The sequence below is a fragment of the Camelus bactrianus genome, chromosome 16, assembly GCF_048773025.1.
Source record: "Camelus bactrianus isolate YW-2024 breed Bactrian camel chromosome 16, ASM4877302v1, whole genome shotgun sequence".
Lineage (NCBI taxonomy): Eukaryota > Metazoa > Chordata > Mammalia > Artiodactyla > Camelidae > Camelus > Camelus bactrianus.
Window position 1 is genome coordinate 16,019,647 of NC_133554.1, and position 15,350 is coordinate 16,034,996.

At 55.8% G+C, this 15,350-nt stretch overlaps 1 protein-coding gene across 2 annotated transcripts in view; it reads left to right on the forward strand.

The window, feature by feature from the left end:
• The window catches only part of CUEDC1 (CUE domain containing 1), a 76,502-nt gene extending 65,935 nt beyond the window's left edge, over positions 1–10,567 (forward strand). For both annotated transcript variants that reach the window (XM_074342743.1, XM_074342744.1), the window contains exons 4-11: positions 299–425; positions 1,122–1,314; positions 2,265–2,348; positions 4,044–4,115; positions 4,964–5,057; positions 5,802–5,860; positions 6,648–6,718; positions 8,965–10,567. In XM_074342743.1, coding sequence (XP_074198844.1) covers positions 299–425; positions 1,122–1,314; positions 2,265–2,348; positions 4,044–4,115; positions 4,964–5,057; positions 5,802–5,860; positions 6,648–6,715 — 697 coding nt within the window. In that variant the 3' untranslated portion in view covers positions 6,716–6,718; positions 8,965–10,567. The remainder of the gene's footprint in view (positions 1–298; positions 426–1,121; positions 1,315–2,264; positions 2,349–4,043; positions 4,116–4,963; positions 5,058–5,801; positions 5,861–6,647; positions 6,719–8,964) is intronic.
• The last annotated feature ends 4,783 nt before the right edge of the window (positions 10,568–15,350 follow it).

Consider the following 15,350-nt stretch of genomic DNA (forward strand, 5'->3'; position numbering starts at 1 on the left):
CCGCTGTGAACAGAGAGCTCTCTAGGCCCAGAAACCTTGAGGGCACTGAGTGGTCAGAAGCAGTGAATGTCTGGTGCTGCAAGCACCCGGGCCCAGAGGCTGGGGGTCAGCAGGGCCTGGTTGAGAAGATGTGTGAGAATGCTGGGCCTCTGGGCCTTGGTGCCGGAGGTGGAGGCAGTGGAGGCCACGGGAGGCTCTGGATCGGGGGTGCCATTCTGAGCAGGGCCCCGATGTGATGGGTGGGACGCCGGGTTTGGGCCTGACTTTTCCTTCCCCATCGTCATCTCTTGCCCTCCAGCATTGACGTGCTGGTCACCGCGCCCCCTTCCGGCCAGAGGCGCTATCGCAACTGGAACCCCCCACTGCTTGGCAACCTCCCCGAAGACTTTCTCCGCATCCTGCCCCAGCAGCTGGACAGCATACAGGTAACGGGGATACCCCCCGCCCCCTCTAGTGCAGCGTCTCTGCTCGCCCACACCGTGTGTGCCAGCCGGTGTCACTGCCTGATGTTTAAGCACAGGCCGAGCTATTTCTGTTGCACTGAGTTTGCAGGAAAAGAGTGCTGGACCCAAAGCCTCATTTCCTGGAGGTTTCCTCTTCCACCCAGGAAGGTGACAGTCCTGAGGCCACTCTCTGGCTGCAGCCCTCACCCCAGGGGTGGGGGAGGTGGGCGGGCGGCTGTCCATGGCAGAGAACCAGGGCGCCTTTCTTCCCTCCCCTGGGAAAGGGCTGGAGTGGCTTCTCCCTGGAGGTTGGCCCTTGCAGGGGGTCTCCCCCAAGGCAGCTGGTACAGGGAGAGCTTTGAGTTTGGGGATCCACGTGTAGGCTACTGAGCAGTCTGCAGATGACCCTTCAGGACTAAGTTCAGGTTTTGCTGAAGGAATGAGTGTTTCAAGGTGGGACGGAGTCGTTTTTAAAGCCTTTGCTGCTTCCTCAGCAGAGAGGGCTCTGGCCTGTTAAGTTGGACTCCGGCTGACTACTAGATGCGGATAGGAGGTGCTGGCTGCAGGGTGTGGCTGGAGGATCCTGGGGAGGACACGTGTACCCCCAGATGTCCGTGGATGTTAGTGCAGCACGTTCCCTCGTGAGCAGGCAGTCCACGTGCTCGCTCCTCTCCGCAGGCTAACTCCGGGGGCTCCAAGCCCACGAGTGCAGAGGCAGGCCAGCCCCCGGGGATCGGGGCTGGGCCCCGGGAACAGGAGAGCCGCTGGAAGCAGTATCTGGAGGATGAGAGGATCGCGCTCTTCCTGCAAAACGAGGAGTTCATGAAGGAGCTGCAGCGCAACCGTGACTTCCTGCTCGCCCTGGAGAGAGGTGGGGCACTGGGTCAGGGCCCTACAGCTGGCCTGGCCGGCCGCTGCTACGCAGCTGAAGGACGGGTTGATATTGGCTTTAACCATGGGGCTCAGGAGAGGCACTGAGCTGGAGGTCAGGCGTGGCCTTGAGTTATCCTTATGGGAGCCCCAGAATTCTGCCAATGGGAACCTGAGTCGCCAGCCACCCTTCTCCCTCCCCTGGGACTTGGAGGGAGGGAGGGGGTGCCCTCTTAGGGGGGCTCTCTCCTCGCCCCCCTCACACATCTGGTCTGTGCCAGGCACTGGCTGGGGCACGATGTGTCTGGAGCTCCAGGAATAGAGTGATTGGGTCTATGGGTGCCAGAGTGGATGCCTCCCTGCGCAGAGGACGTTACAGCCGAGGCTCTTGAGTTTTTTGTATGTTTGACTTTTCCTTTGGCCAAGACCCTACTCCCTAGGCTGGCTGCCTTTCCCTTTCAGGGTGGGAGAATTTGGGGTAGGGTACAGTGAGGGCACTGTGGGAGAGGGGTGTGTGTGTGTGTGTGTGTGTGTGTGTGTGTGTGTGTGTCTGTCTGTCTGTCTGTCTGACAGTGTGTTGTGGGGGAGGGAGCATGGTATGCAGGGAAAAGGCTGGTCTGAGACAGAGGAAGCCCAAGGCTGGTCCCAGCTCTGCACCAAAGGAGCTGGGGGTCTCGGAGCCCCTCCTTTTAAGTGAAAGGCTGGGCTGTCTGATTTCTCAGGGTCCTTCTAAATTTGACATTCTAACAACCCACGTGATTGTCAGGGCAGTAGTTTCTGTATCACTGGTTCTTTGAGAGCCCGTGGACATTGTCTGTACACATCTTCTGTGTATGCATGTGTGCACGTGTGTGACTCTGGGGGCTTGGCCTCCGACAGCCTCCTGCATGTCAGTGCAGGTGCCCCTGGGTGGGAGCTAACCTCCCTGACCAGAATGTGGTCCTTTTCCAGATCGATTGAAGTATGAGTCCCAGAAATCTACATCTAGCAGCGTGGCCGTTGGGAATGACTTTGACTTTCCCTCTCCTGTCCCAGGTAATCTGCCTTCCTGAGAGAGAGTGGCCTGGAGGGTGTAGAAGGCTCACACCCCAGCTGGGCTTTGCATCTTTGGAGTTTGAGGGGTAGGGTGAAGAAGGAGGCTGGAGGGGAGAGTTCTGCCCCCACCACCACACTCACCGAGGAGTGAGATGGCTCCTCCACTTGGCAGCCTGAGTTCTTACCAACCCAGCAGCTGCCAGAGCCCACAGCTGGGATCAGCCAACAGGCTGGCTGAACTCCTGAGAGGGGCCTGGAGCACCGGCAAGAAGGGGACACACCACACCACATGGTGTCCTATGGGGTGACGGGGGTGGGGATGGAGGGACTCAGAGACTTTCAAGACTTGGTCGCTGCCCCTGGGGAGCTTGCGGTCTTGTGGGGAAACGCAGGAGATGCGTCCAGGAAGTGGGAGGAGGCGCCAGCAAAGCTGAGGACACCCTTGTTAATTACAGCAAACGCATGTTGAGGGAAGGGCAGAATCAGTCTGGGAAGGGTTTGTTCCTTCCTTCCTTCATTCATTCAGTAGCTGGGGAACACCCGGCCCTGCCCTAGCATTGGAGGAAGAGAATTGTGAGCTTCATGTACAGGGTGCTGAGAAGCAAGACTTGCCTCAGGAGAGGGCCAGGACCCTCCAGGAACCCTAAGCGGCAGAAGAGGGGCCAGGGGTGGACAGCAGGCTGCTGGGTTGCACAGACGAGGGTGGAGCTGGAGCCGGGAACTCAGGGCAGAGAGGCCCAGAAGGCCTGGCTTCCGTACTCGATGCGTGGACTTGCCTGTGTGCAGAGGGGTCCCTCGTCACCCAGTGCCCTCCACACACAGGCTGCCCACCTCAGAGAAAGAACCAGCAGCTTTTGCCCGAAACAAATCTTACATCTTGTGGTAGAGTGGGGGCAGGGGAGCAGGAGGATGGGGAGCTCAGCTGATCCCAGCTTGAAGAGAGAAAATCCTGGGGAACCGATTCATAAGCAACAGGCCAGGAGCTTAGGCCCCATCAGATGTGCATCTGGGGGTTTTAACGGCAGCTTCTTGTCCTCGATCCCAAATTAACTGTAGACACCAGGACCGCTGAGATGGATCAGAATGACTCAGGGGACTTAGCAGGCAAGGTGACTCCGGATTAGCGCAGGGGCTTTAGGAGGGCAGCGGCAGAGTGGGTGCTGAGTGAGCGCAGAGACTCTGGCTCGCCCCTGTTACTGCATTAACCCTCACACTGTGCAGGATGCAGGCAGGCTGGCCACGTGCTGGGAGTGTTTAACAGCCTGTCAGGGTGTAGGGGACGCCCCAGTGCATAGCATCTGGTAGCTTCCGTGGTGTCAGTACTCCCATCACAACTGATTGCAAGCTTCTAACAGGACTTTGCAGAACATGGCGTCGGTCAGAGGAGCAGACAGCTGGGAGCCTGCGTGAGCCGGCCCTCCACACATACAGCAGACCATACTGCTCTCCCACTTTTTATAGGAAAGGGAGCAGTGAGGCTTGGGTGGGGAAAGAAATGCTCCTTGAACCCCAAGTGTCCCCCTTGCTTTGAGCTCCCTCCTGGTGAGGAAAGAGGCCTGCTCTTTGCTCCCCTCCTCAAGTGGAAGTTGGAGTTGAGCCCCTGTCCTGTGGGGACAGCCCTGACCCCCCCTCCCCAGAGACTTGGGCAGCTGCCCTCTCTAGAGGTGGCCCTTAGAGGTGTCTTCCCCCTTTCAGGAACCAGCGACACCAACGCCACCGTATCTGAAGATGCCTTATTCCGGGACAAGTTGAAACACATGGGAAAGTGTGAGTCCAGCTCGCGCCCCCCTCCCCAGCTCTTCCCAGACAGGCCTGTGGCCTCCTGGGAGGGAGGGAGCCATCCGGACTTGTCAATGCAGTGGACTCTTGGTGAACCGAAGTGACATTTTAATCACACGCTGGCTCCCTCAGCCTTCCTGCCTCACTTCCCTGCGCAGCTGAGTCTGGATACAAATTAAGTTTTAAATCCTCTTGAGCCAGCTGTCTGCAGAAAAATAATAATGTGCTGTACAACTCCCCTCCCCCTGCCAATTTTAGAGCTTCAAGTTCTCTGTGGCTTGAGGGGGCTTGGCCAGGGGGCCTGACTGCACGGGGAGGCCCAAGCTAAGCCCACTTCCTGTGGGTGGGAGGCCCGTGGGCTGAGTGACCTGCCAGCCAGGTCGTGCCTTCCCATCCCCCTCGCCTCCCCGCCAGCCACACAGACACACAACCATGTGTGAATGAGGTTGCCATCCTTTTGGGCTCTGTTTCAGAGAAGATCTCGGATTAGTCATGGAAATCCCAGGACCAGCTCTGGAGGTGGAGAAGGGAGAAGGGGAGGTGGCAGGAGAGAAAGCCAAGCTGCGTAGCTGGCCGTCACAGCTGGGGAAGGAGGGGTCCGGGATCTCCAGCTGCCTGCCTGCCGGCTGCGGCCCCGGGCCAGGGTCTCGGTGGCCTGTGCTGCCCCTGCAGGCCAACGTGGGATGGCCACCTCTCTCGGCCAGGATGCCAGCTTGGCCCCATCTGCCACTTGTCACCTCTCCCCTCCCCCACCAGCCTGTCCACCTGCCCCAGTCCTGGGGGTGGGCAGCTACCTGCTGCTCAGGCTGCCGGCTCACAGGTCTCTCTGCCCCCAGCCACCCGGAGGAAGCTGTTTGAGCTGGCCAGGGCCTTCTCAGAGAAGACCAAGATGAGGAAGTCAAAGAGGAAACACTTGTTGAAGCATCACTCGTATCCTTTCCAGCCTGGCACAGGATGGGGGTGGTGGATGCTACTAAGGGCATCGAAACTTCGGGCTGGACTCCCTGGGGCTGCAGCCTCCCCACCAGCAGACTGGGCCCTGGGGTCCTCCCCCTCCACCCCGAGCCTTGCTGCCACCCTGCCACCCCGTCTCCTGACGCCACTCTTGACCGCCACCACCAGGCGTGGGGAGCAGGCCAGTGTAGGTCCACTGTAGGCTCAGAAGTTGTCCTGCAACTTTTTAATTTTTGTTTGGGGTAATCTGCATTTTGGGAGAAAACTTGGTTCTTCCATTGAAATCACCAAACCTCCCCCTAATTTCTTAAGTTGACTCCATCCACAGACCTTTCCACCTCATTTCAAGCATATTGCCCTCTCCCTTTTAGTTCTTCCAGTAAAATCAGGTTCTCCACAATTCTACCCAGACTCCCACCCTTGCTTGTCAAACAGGGCCCAGGATATTAGAAGCTGAACAGCCAAAAGGGTACAGGGAGAAAGTTGCTTCTCTGTCCCCAGAGATGGGAGCCGAGGGAGAGAGTCAGGACCTGGCTGCTCAGTTGACCCCAAGAAAAAGAGCCTGCAAGAAGTATTGGGGAATGTGGGGGGTACGGTTGGCCTGGTGGAAACCTCCTGGGCTTGGAGCGGGTGGTTAAAGGCTGGGGACAGGGAGTGGGTAGACGTGGGAGCACTGTGGCCCACCCATCCCTGGGACAGTTTTCCTGAACGGCCCGGCAGGCTAGGGGCTGCGGTGTCAACAGCTAATCTCCTGGAGGACGTGGAGGGCCACGCTTGTGGTGAGGCAGGGAGGGCAGGGGACTGGAGCTCTAAGTTGCCTGTGACTGGCCCTCCAAGAAGAGGGCCCGGGCATTTCATAGGTGGACCCAAACCTGTCGGGGGTCGGGGGAACCCAAAGAAATAGGCCCGCCCACTTGGCCCATATTGCCTCTCCCTGCCCTCTACCCTTGAAAGGGGCTCTGGGCATATCTCCACCTAGATGTTTACCTGGAGCACAGAGAGCCAGGTGCTGTTTCTGGGAAATATTCTCTGGGTGTGAGGGTGCAGACAGGCCTGCCCACCTGGAAGGGCCTCCCCTTGAGAACCAAGCGCTGGGCAGTTTCAGTCTCTGGAGCCCACAGGCCTTTCCGCGTTCATTCAGTCCCACCCAAGGCATGTGGGTCAGGAGACACTGCCTCAGACCTTCCTGGGCCCACAGCCACACCCTGATCCTCCTGCCTCTTGCAGAGGGGCCCTTTGGTGGTCAAGAGACATCCAGAAACAAGGACTAGAAGGGCCTGATGGTCATCTGGACAGTTCATCTTCCCCATCCATTTTATAGATGAGGAAACTGAGGGAAGAAATTGCCCAAGGTCTCAGAGCCCAGTGATGGAGCAGACCAGCAGTGGGTGTCCTAACCCCGCACCATGCCCCACTGCCTCTCACCAGACCGACGCATCACCCCCAGGGATCAGCGTGTGCCCCAGCAAACAAGGGGGGTGGAGAGACGGGGTCAGCCTGAGGGAGGGGACATGCCTGGGCGAGGCCCTGCAGGGTGGAGGATGAGGTAGTGCCTCTGCTTTGCAGATGAGGACTTCCGGGGAAGGCGACAGGAGGTGCACAAGGTGGAGGAAGCCCTAAGGGAAGGACAGTAAGAGGTAAGGTCTGGAGCGCATGGGGGTGGAGTGGGGACTGCCCTGCCCCACCCCCCAGGTGTCTTCCCAGGGGTCCGGAGGCGTCAGACGCAGCCACCTGGGCAGTGCAGGTCCGGGGTTTCTTCCCTTGTCGCTGTGGCAGGGAACATGGGCTTCTGCATGGGAACTAGTTTTTTTGCAATTCTTTTTCCTGTTATTTATTCATTTGACAAAAGATAATCATACCTGCCTACGCCAGATGCTAGGAACAGGGGGAAAAAAATCAGCTTTGACCTTGAATGGTTCACAGCACAGTTAGAAGAGTCCTGGACACACATAGCACATGAAGAGGACAATTTAAGAAAAACTGAGATGGCTGCACCCCGGCCATGTCCACAGAGAAGTCTCCTGTGGCCTGCTTGGCCTGGGTGGCGGAGGAGCAGCCACAGCCAGATGAGAACTGGGCCCTCTCTGGCGGGAGCCCGTGGCCCTCGGGCTGCCTCTCCTCCTCTCCTCCTGTGCATCCCTGGGGAGAAACGGAATGTCCACACCTCCTCCAGGGCTCTGTCCAACCTGTCCCTTTTCCAGCCCCTCCCTTATCAGGAAGCCGCCTGCCCTCTCTTCCCCCAGCTGCTGTCCCGGTCCCAGTGGGCAGCACCTCCCAGGCTTTCTTGAGTTCACAGTGTGGCAGGTATGGGCTTGTTCCAGGCTATGCAGAAATACTGACTACCCTCGGGATGGTTGTAGCGGAGGGGAGAAACCAGCATGCAGAGGACATAGCCCGGAACAGTACACCCACTCTCTCTGCTCAGCCTGGGCTCTGGTTGACTTGCTGCCACATCCTCCACCAGGCGCTTCCAGACCCCTTCTGTTCTCTCAGGCTCTCCTCACCCACGTTGTTGCCCCCACGCTTCCCCCTTGTCCAGAATGCTGATATAACGCCAGCCAGGGAAGGGCCCCCTCCCACACAGTGTTGCTGCCACCTCCTTCCCACCAGTCCCCAGCGGAAACGTGCCGGCCCAAAGCCACCCCCCATCAGGACCATGCTCATGAGTTAGTTCTCTCCTGAGTATTCCAGGTTTCCCCCTTCCAGCTCCTTCCTCGAGTCTACATCCTCCTCCTCCTCTTAAAAACCAAGAGGCTTCGATATTTTCCTTCATCACCCAACTTGCAGAAAAGTGGAATCTTCCTACACCCACTGCAGGCAGCCAGCCCCTCCCATGACCCCTAGAGGGACTTCAGGTCACCTGCCAGGTCTGCGGCCTTTTCCTGTCCTGCATCCTCTGGTGCACTCTTCTGCAAACTGTGCCCATCGTCTTCCCTGAAAGCGCCCTCCCTTGGCTCCTGTGGCCCCAGGAATCCTGGGCCCCCTTCCTCTCTGCTGTAGATTCTCTGTGTGTCTTTGGGGCTCCCATTGCTCCTCCCACTCCCTCAATCCCAGCTCTCCTAGTAGCTCTGCCCTTGACCATCTTTGAAGTCTCCTTACCCTCCACTCTCCCTAGCAGTGCCGCCACCCTTCTTTACAAGCATCAGCAACACTTCTGTGAAGTTGGCTCCAAAATCTGAATCTCCATCTTAGTCAGGTCTCCAAATCCACTCCATATCCCCAGCTGTGCCAATGATGGCCTATCTAGGCCTGGCTGTCAACTCCTGCAAGCCAGACAGCCCCCGTCCTGACTTCGCTGTTCCATTTTGCTTCCTTATTCCTTCCATCACTGCCCTGGGAGACTCTCATCACCTGGTTAACAGCTGCTAGTCCCTTCCCTGCCCCAAGTCTGTTCACTCATCACCAGGACACCACTTCAGTGCCATTTCTCCCTTGCTCCCTGAATGGGTCTTCTGAGGAAATGCTCATGAGATTCTCAGTCTGGTGTGACCAAATTCTGACCCCATTTTCTGCTGCTACAGGTGCCCTTGGTCTAGCTCAACTGAGTTGCTGCTGTATCACAGAACAGGCCAGGCACCCCACCCACCGCCACCTCTCAGCCCTTCACAGACAGCTGTTTCCCCCAAACCTGGCATTCCAGGCCCCCGAGTCCATCTCTAGCTGCCAGAATCCCTGCTGTTCTGCAAGTTGGAATGTTTCTAGGAGCTCAGATTGGCGGCTGTGACCCCAGGCAGAGTTCCAAGTCTGACATAGAGTCCCTGGGGGAAGGAGGGAGTCCTGTCTTAGGAAGCTTCTGCCCAAAACCATCTCTTCTGGAACCAGTGATGAGGAAAGACCACTGGCCTCCATTGAAAAAGACTTCTCCCATCCCGTTTCCTACCAGATGCCAGCAGTTCCTCCTTGCCGGAGACGATCTGACCTGGTGGAGGCAGCCCGAGAGCAACCTGGCCCCCAGCTGAGGAGCCCAGCTGCAGCCGGACAGATGGTGCTTGAGTTCTGAGGCCCAGTGATTCTCCGGCCACAGTCCAGCCTAGCCACTGCCACTGCCACTGCCACTGCCACTTTTCATGGGACTTAGAACTTCAGAGTTGCATGCTGTGATTGGAGGAAGGACCTGAGGGTGGGGGGAGGGGCGACAGCCAACCACAGCCCCTTTCGTAGCCGGGCTGTTCTATGGGGAATGAGTGGAAATGCAGGATCTAACTCCTCTTGTTTAAGAAAAAAAAAAAAAAAATCCCAGGAAATAGGCAAAGGTTGGAGTTACCGTAAGGGGAGGATGACCCTTCCAGAGGCTCTCATTGGCCTGGAGGTGTAGCCCCTGCCTCCCTCCTGTCCTGGTCTCTCCTGCAGGGCTACAGACACTGCCTGATCCCCTACCCCCATCCCCAGCTCCCTTCTGGGCACCTTGGGCCATTTATTCCCATGGCCTCCTGCATCTCAGCCTTTCCCCAGGGTGCTGGCCCTCAGCACACCCCTGCACAGAGCTCTGGGTGAGAGAGCCACTCAGGCCCCCTCTGAGGAGTGATGGGCCACCGCAGAGAGGTATCTGCTGGCCACCCTACCTGGGCCCCTCCGGCTGCTTCTGTTCAGGGCTGGCACAGGCCCCCAGCAGGGATGGGGAGGCTGGCCACCCCGGAGCTGGAGGATTCCTCCGAGGCAGGGGTCGTCTTTACTTTGGCAGAAGACAAAAGCCAGTTCTGGATGGGACCCTGCAGTCCCACGAGAGTAGGGGCGCAAGGGACTCTGGCTCCCCAGCTGGACTGGAGGTTCTGCTGTCACTCAGGGTGAGCAGCAGCCAGTTCTTTACCTGAGAAGGTGCAGGACTGAGGGGCAAGATGAAAAGACTGCCAGCCTGGGCAGGAGCCCCTGGGGCGGAAGGGCTTGCTGGGTGCCCTGTGCCAAGACGGAGAAAGCAAACGGAAAAAGAAAGCAACGGATCTATGAACCTGACCTGGCACCATCCACTGCTGACGGGAGGGAGGCTGCCTGGCCCTTCTGGCCTGCCATTGAGATGGGAAGGCGCTGACCTCAGGAGAACCAGGAAGCCTGGGCAGGCAAGGCTCTGGCCTGGGCGAGGGGCCAGCCCAGCCAAGGGGCCTTGGGGCATTGGGAGTGGGCGCCAAGCCTTGGCTGGGAAGGGGGGGTGCTGGTGACCTCAAGTCACCCTGGGATAATGAGGGCGTGGCGGAGGCCAGGCGGGTCTGAGTCGCCCCTCGCCCTGCGGTGCCGTAAGGGGATCCTGGCCCGGGCTCCGCATCCCGAACGACCGAGTGGAGCAGCGCAGCGCGGCTGCGTTCCTGCTCCCTGGGCCCTCGATGCGCCGATGACCCGCATTCAAAGGAGGCGGAGCCCCTGTCCCCATCTGTGTATGTGTGGCTTTGTTAGTTTTTCTGTTTTCGTTTTTTTCTCCTACGTGTGGGTTTTTTCTTGGAGCTGTTTCATAGGAATTCGTGTAATAAAGACTTGGTGTTCTCTTGGTGCTCTGACGTGGCGGCGCGTGGGCTGACCCTCGTCTTCTCCCCTCCCCTCCCCCGATCCCCCCGGGCAGGTTTGGGCCCGAGCCACTCGACGCACCCCGCACCCGTGGGCCACCTGCCTGGCCGGCCGCGCCGCGCCAGCCCGCAGCGCACGCATGGCCCCGAGGGCTCTGCCTGCCCGCAGCGCCCTCTCAGGTAACACCTGCTGCCCGCACGGCGGCCTTCCTGTTTGCCCTGGGAAAGTAAACCGCTTGCTGACAGGCAAAGGAAACACCGGGTCTGTTGCGAAAGCTCCAGCCCGTCACCTCCCTAAATAAACAGAAAGCTGCCGGAGTTAACGGCCGCTTGGAGGCCACGGGGACCTGCAATCTCAGACTTCAAAGGGCCCGCAGAGATCTTCCAGGTCAAATCTCTCTAGCTCTCCCCACTCCCAGGCTCGGCTGGACTACCTCCAGTGCCAGGGAACTCACTGCCAAAAGAGGAGGTTGGTGCCCTTTCCAGACCCGGCGCTTCTCAAGGTTAAACAGTTCTTCCTGGTGTCTGCTTTAGGCCTCCTGTGGCTTCAACCCACACATCTTGTTTCTGGGCTCTTGGTCACCCAGGCCAAGTCATCGCTAGTCCCCTGATGCCATGTTTGAGCTCGGGGGCCTCTCTCCTTCTGAATAAACAATGCAGATTCCTCCTGCCTTCCTTACAAAGAGGTTCCACCCCAGCGCAACCCAGCCCAGCTCAGTTAGACCACGGTGGGCTTGTAAATCGACACACCTGCACAGCTGGTGTCAAACTCCAGACCTGCTGTTTGAACCTGGGCAAACCAAGATTGTCCTCTAACCCCCCGCTCTACACATTCTTTACTGATAGCTGTGACCCAGTGTAACCCCCTGGGCATAGCACCAGCACCTGGGACCTTGTTAGAAATGCCAGTCCTCAACCCGGCCCTAGACCTACTGACTCAGAAATTCTTGGGGTGCAGCTCAGCAGTCTGTGCTTCTGATACACACTAAAATTTGGGAAATGATACCAGACCAATTAAATCAACAACCATAGGTTAGTTTCTGTGAAAGCACCATTCAAGTTCACAATCAAGTTTGTAATTAAGTTTGAGGACCAGCACACTAAGCCGTCGGTTAAATATTTCATATTAGCCCAGTTAATCTTGCCCAATAATAGCCATTTTACAGATGATGAAATAATTCAGAAAGGTTAAGTAACTGATCCAGGAGCTAGCAAGGTGTGAGTCGGAAAACGGCCCAGGGCTGCCTGACTTCAACATCTGTGTTCCATCCTTTACACACCTGCTGCTCAAGCTGTGCTCTGTGGACCAAAGGCATAGGCATCACTTGTGAGCTTATCAGACATGCTTATTATCAGGCCCTACTTTCCAATCTCCTGAATTCCTTCCCCAGGTGTATTTTAACAAGCCCTCCAGGTGATTCCGACACATGCTCACGTTTGAGAACCACAGTTCTACAACCTTGCTACTCAAAGTTTGGTCTGTGGACCAGCAGCATCTGTATCATCCAGGAGCTTGTTAGAATTTCAGACTCTACTGAACCAGAATGTGCATTTTAGCATAACAAACTCCTTAGTTGACTTGTGTACACAGTAAGGCTTGAGAAACACTACTCTAGAACACTGGATCTTAAACTTGCCATACTCTGGAATCGTCTCTGATGCTTGGGTGCCCTTCCCAGAGATTCTGATTTAACTGCTTTGGGGTTTAGCTTGGGGATCAGATTGCAGAAGCTCCTCGGGTGATTCTATATGCAGCCAAGTTTAAGAACCGCTCACTATTATGCCTGTGAATGTAGATGAGACTGAAAGTGATTGTAACCAGAGAGGGGGGTGTGGGAAAAGAAGGCAAAAAAAGCCTACCAGGTCCAACAGGAATGCAGAAGATAAAGACTCCGCCCCATGATGAGTCCCTCCCAGTTGAACAGTGTATATAGGACCCAGGAAGGAATCTGGTTGGGCCAGATGACTGCCCAGCCATCTGGTGTGCATCTGCAAGTCCTGGACTCTTAATATCCACAACGTGATACCCACAGATTTATCTTCTGCAAAAATACTGAGCCGGGCTAGCATCTGGAGTCTGGTCCAGCCAGTGTCCCTCCCTGTTTGTAAGCTTTGGTGTCCCTAGGGCTCAGTTCCAGCTTGAGAGGAGCTCCTGGGTCTGGGAGTGCTGTGCCTAGAGAAAATGGCTTGGTTATTACCATCCTGGGGTCTCAACCCTCCCTCTGTTCTCTTGAAGCACTGGTAGGGGGTTGAGGTTGGAGGAAACATAAGAGGAGAACTTGGTTAGAAGAAGGCAGGCAAGGTGGGGGATGACAGTGATGATAGCTCCTCAGTGGTGCTTACTGTAGGCCAGTCACTTTTCTGGGGTGCTTTACTTACATTATTTTACCTGAGCCCCGCAAGTATTATATGAAAGCAGTATTAATACTCCCACTTCACAGATCAGGAAACTGAGGCATAGAGATGTTAAGATCCTTACTCAGCATCATGGTCAGTAAGTGGTAGTATGTGAATTTGAACTCCAGAGCTGGTGCCTTAACACTAAGCTATACATTGGGGTGGCGGGAACAGGTGCTAAGACTTAGAACCCCTGTGTAAATGCAATACGTAGAGCACAGAGGGGTCCACCTGCTTAAGAACATCTCCACAGTGATACATGACCCAGCAGTGTGCCCGGAGTCACCTCCTTCTTTCCCTCGTTTTAAAAACAGTCTCTTAGCATTTCCATTAAATGGCAAATATGCTATTGAGGGAGAAGCATACGAATCCCTTTTGCCCATTATCACAGCATAAATTCATTCGTTGGATTAGCTGGCTGGGCCAGCTGGAGGAAGATTTGGAAATATCTGGAGTTGATGGTGTGGTGGTTGGGCTGAGTGTGTGTGTGGGGGGAGGAAAACGGGTGTTGAAGGGGGCTGTGTAGATCTACTGCCACCTGGTGGTTATTGCTCAGAAGTGGCAGTCGCTGGCCACCAAGAGGCCAAGCACCGTGTTCCCGGAAGACCTGAGCACCTGTTTGGCCTCAAGCCAAACAGACAGAGGAAATTTACTCTGTTCACGTGGTTTTGTTTGGTAACATTTGCAAAGCAAAGATATTTTTGGACTTTTCTTCTTCAAAGGGCCACTACGATTATATAAGCTTTCAGGCCCCACAAAACCAGCATCTACCCCGCCTGTCATTTCTATAAAAAGTCACAATTCTTTCTCAGGCCAGGAGGATTATTCCAGGGACTCTGCAGTGAGGAGTTACGGAGCTCGGTACAAACGCAGCATGAGCCTGCCTTGCTCTGACCTTGCTATTCAAAGTGTGGTCTTTTGATGTGATGACCAGCTGTCCAGGTTTTCCAGGGCTGAGTAGTTCCCTCAGATGTGGAACTTTCAGTCCTAAAACCAGGAAAGTCCCGGGCAAACTTGGGCGAGTTGATTACTCTTGTCTACAGACCAGCAGCACTGGTGTCAGCCGGGAACCTGTTAGAAATGCAGAGTTTCAGGCCTCACCCCATACCTACTGAGTCAGAATCTGCATTTTCCAAGAACCCCAGGAGCTTCACATTAAAGATGGAGGTGGGGAGTGTAGAGCTCAGTGGTAGAGTGTGTGCTTAGCATGTACAAGGTCCTGGGTTCAATCTCCAGTACTCCATTAAAAAAAAATTTAAAAATAAGTAAATAAACCTAATACCCCCCCCCAAAGCACGCACAAACAAACAAAAAATAAAGATGGAGTGCTCTACCCTCCTCAAGAAAAGAAGGGCCCATACTTTGCCTTCAAGGATCTCATCTTCTGCTGGGAAAACTCCACAGAGTGATTCCGATTGGCCTTTGATTTTGATAACAAAAGGCCAGGCCTCGCTGGCTTCTGTTTCCTTGGCTACAGCAGGAGCTGAAGTGATGCAGACCTCCCGGGGGCAGGTGGGCATAAAGTGCTTCTCTCTCCTCTGCCTGAGCTGGAGTCTCCTTGGGGGCCAGGATGCTGTTTGCTGAAGAAATGAGCGGGCAGCAATGTGAAATGCCTTGAAAATTGCTAGGTGTGATTTAATTGTAGGTGTGATTGACAATTGTGATTTATTGCTCTTAAGCTTGGAAAGGTCAGAAATCATTATCATCATCACTCCTATTTATTGAGCAATTACTATACACCAGGCACAGTTTTAAGCACTCTGCCGGTATTACCCCCACTGACTCCTCACAACAAAGCGATATGGTGGATGCTATGATTATGCCCATTTGACAGATGACAAAGCTGAGGCCCAGAGGTTTGTAAAAAGGGTCGATCAGTCAGTGGGGCACAAAGGACAGCCAGAACCGGAAGTGGCCAGAGGCATGATGGGGTGGAGGATTACTTCCATTCAACCACAGTCTTCTCCCTATGGGTGTTTCTGGGGAAAGCCTCTGGGAAGGAGGGCTGGACTGAGCAGGCAGCAAAGGAGTGCTGAGATCACGGCATCCTCATTTGCCCTAACTTGGTTTTATTTATCCATGCTGATCACTAGAAAACTCTACGAGCCAGCTCTGGGTGTGGGGAGGCAGAGATAAGAGGCCGGGTTCCGGCCTGAAGAGGCCCAGCTGGCCAGACTCAGCCAAGCCAACAGAGTTACAACATCAACACACTCACCATGTGAGAGACAAGCTTAGGGAGGGAGCAGGTCCCGGGGGCACATCCTTCAGGTCTCCATGAGTGTGTGCTGGGCTGAACCAGCCTGGAGGTGAGAGGTGGTGCTCCTGCCCTATCCTTGAACACCCTACTCCATGCCCTTCATCCTCCCAGGCCTTGTACTGT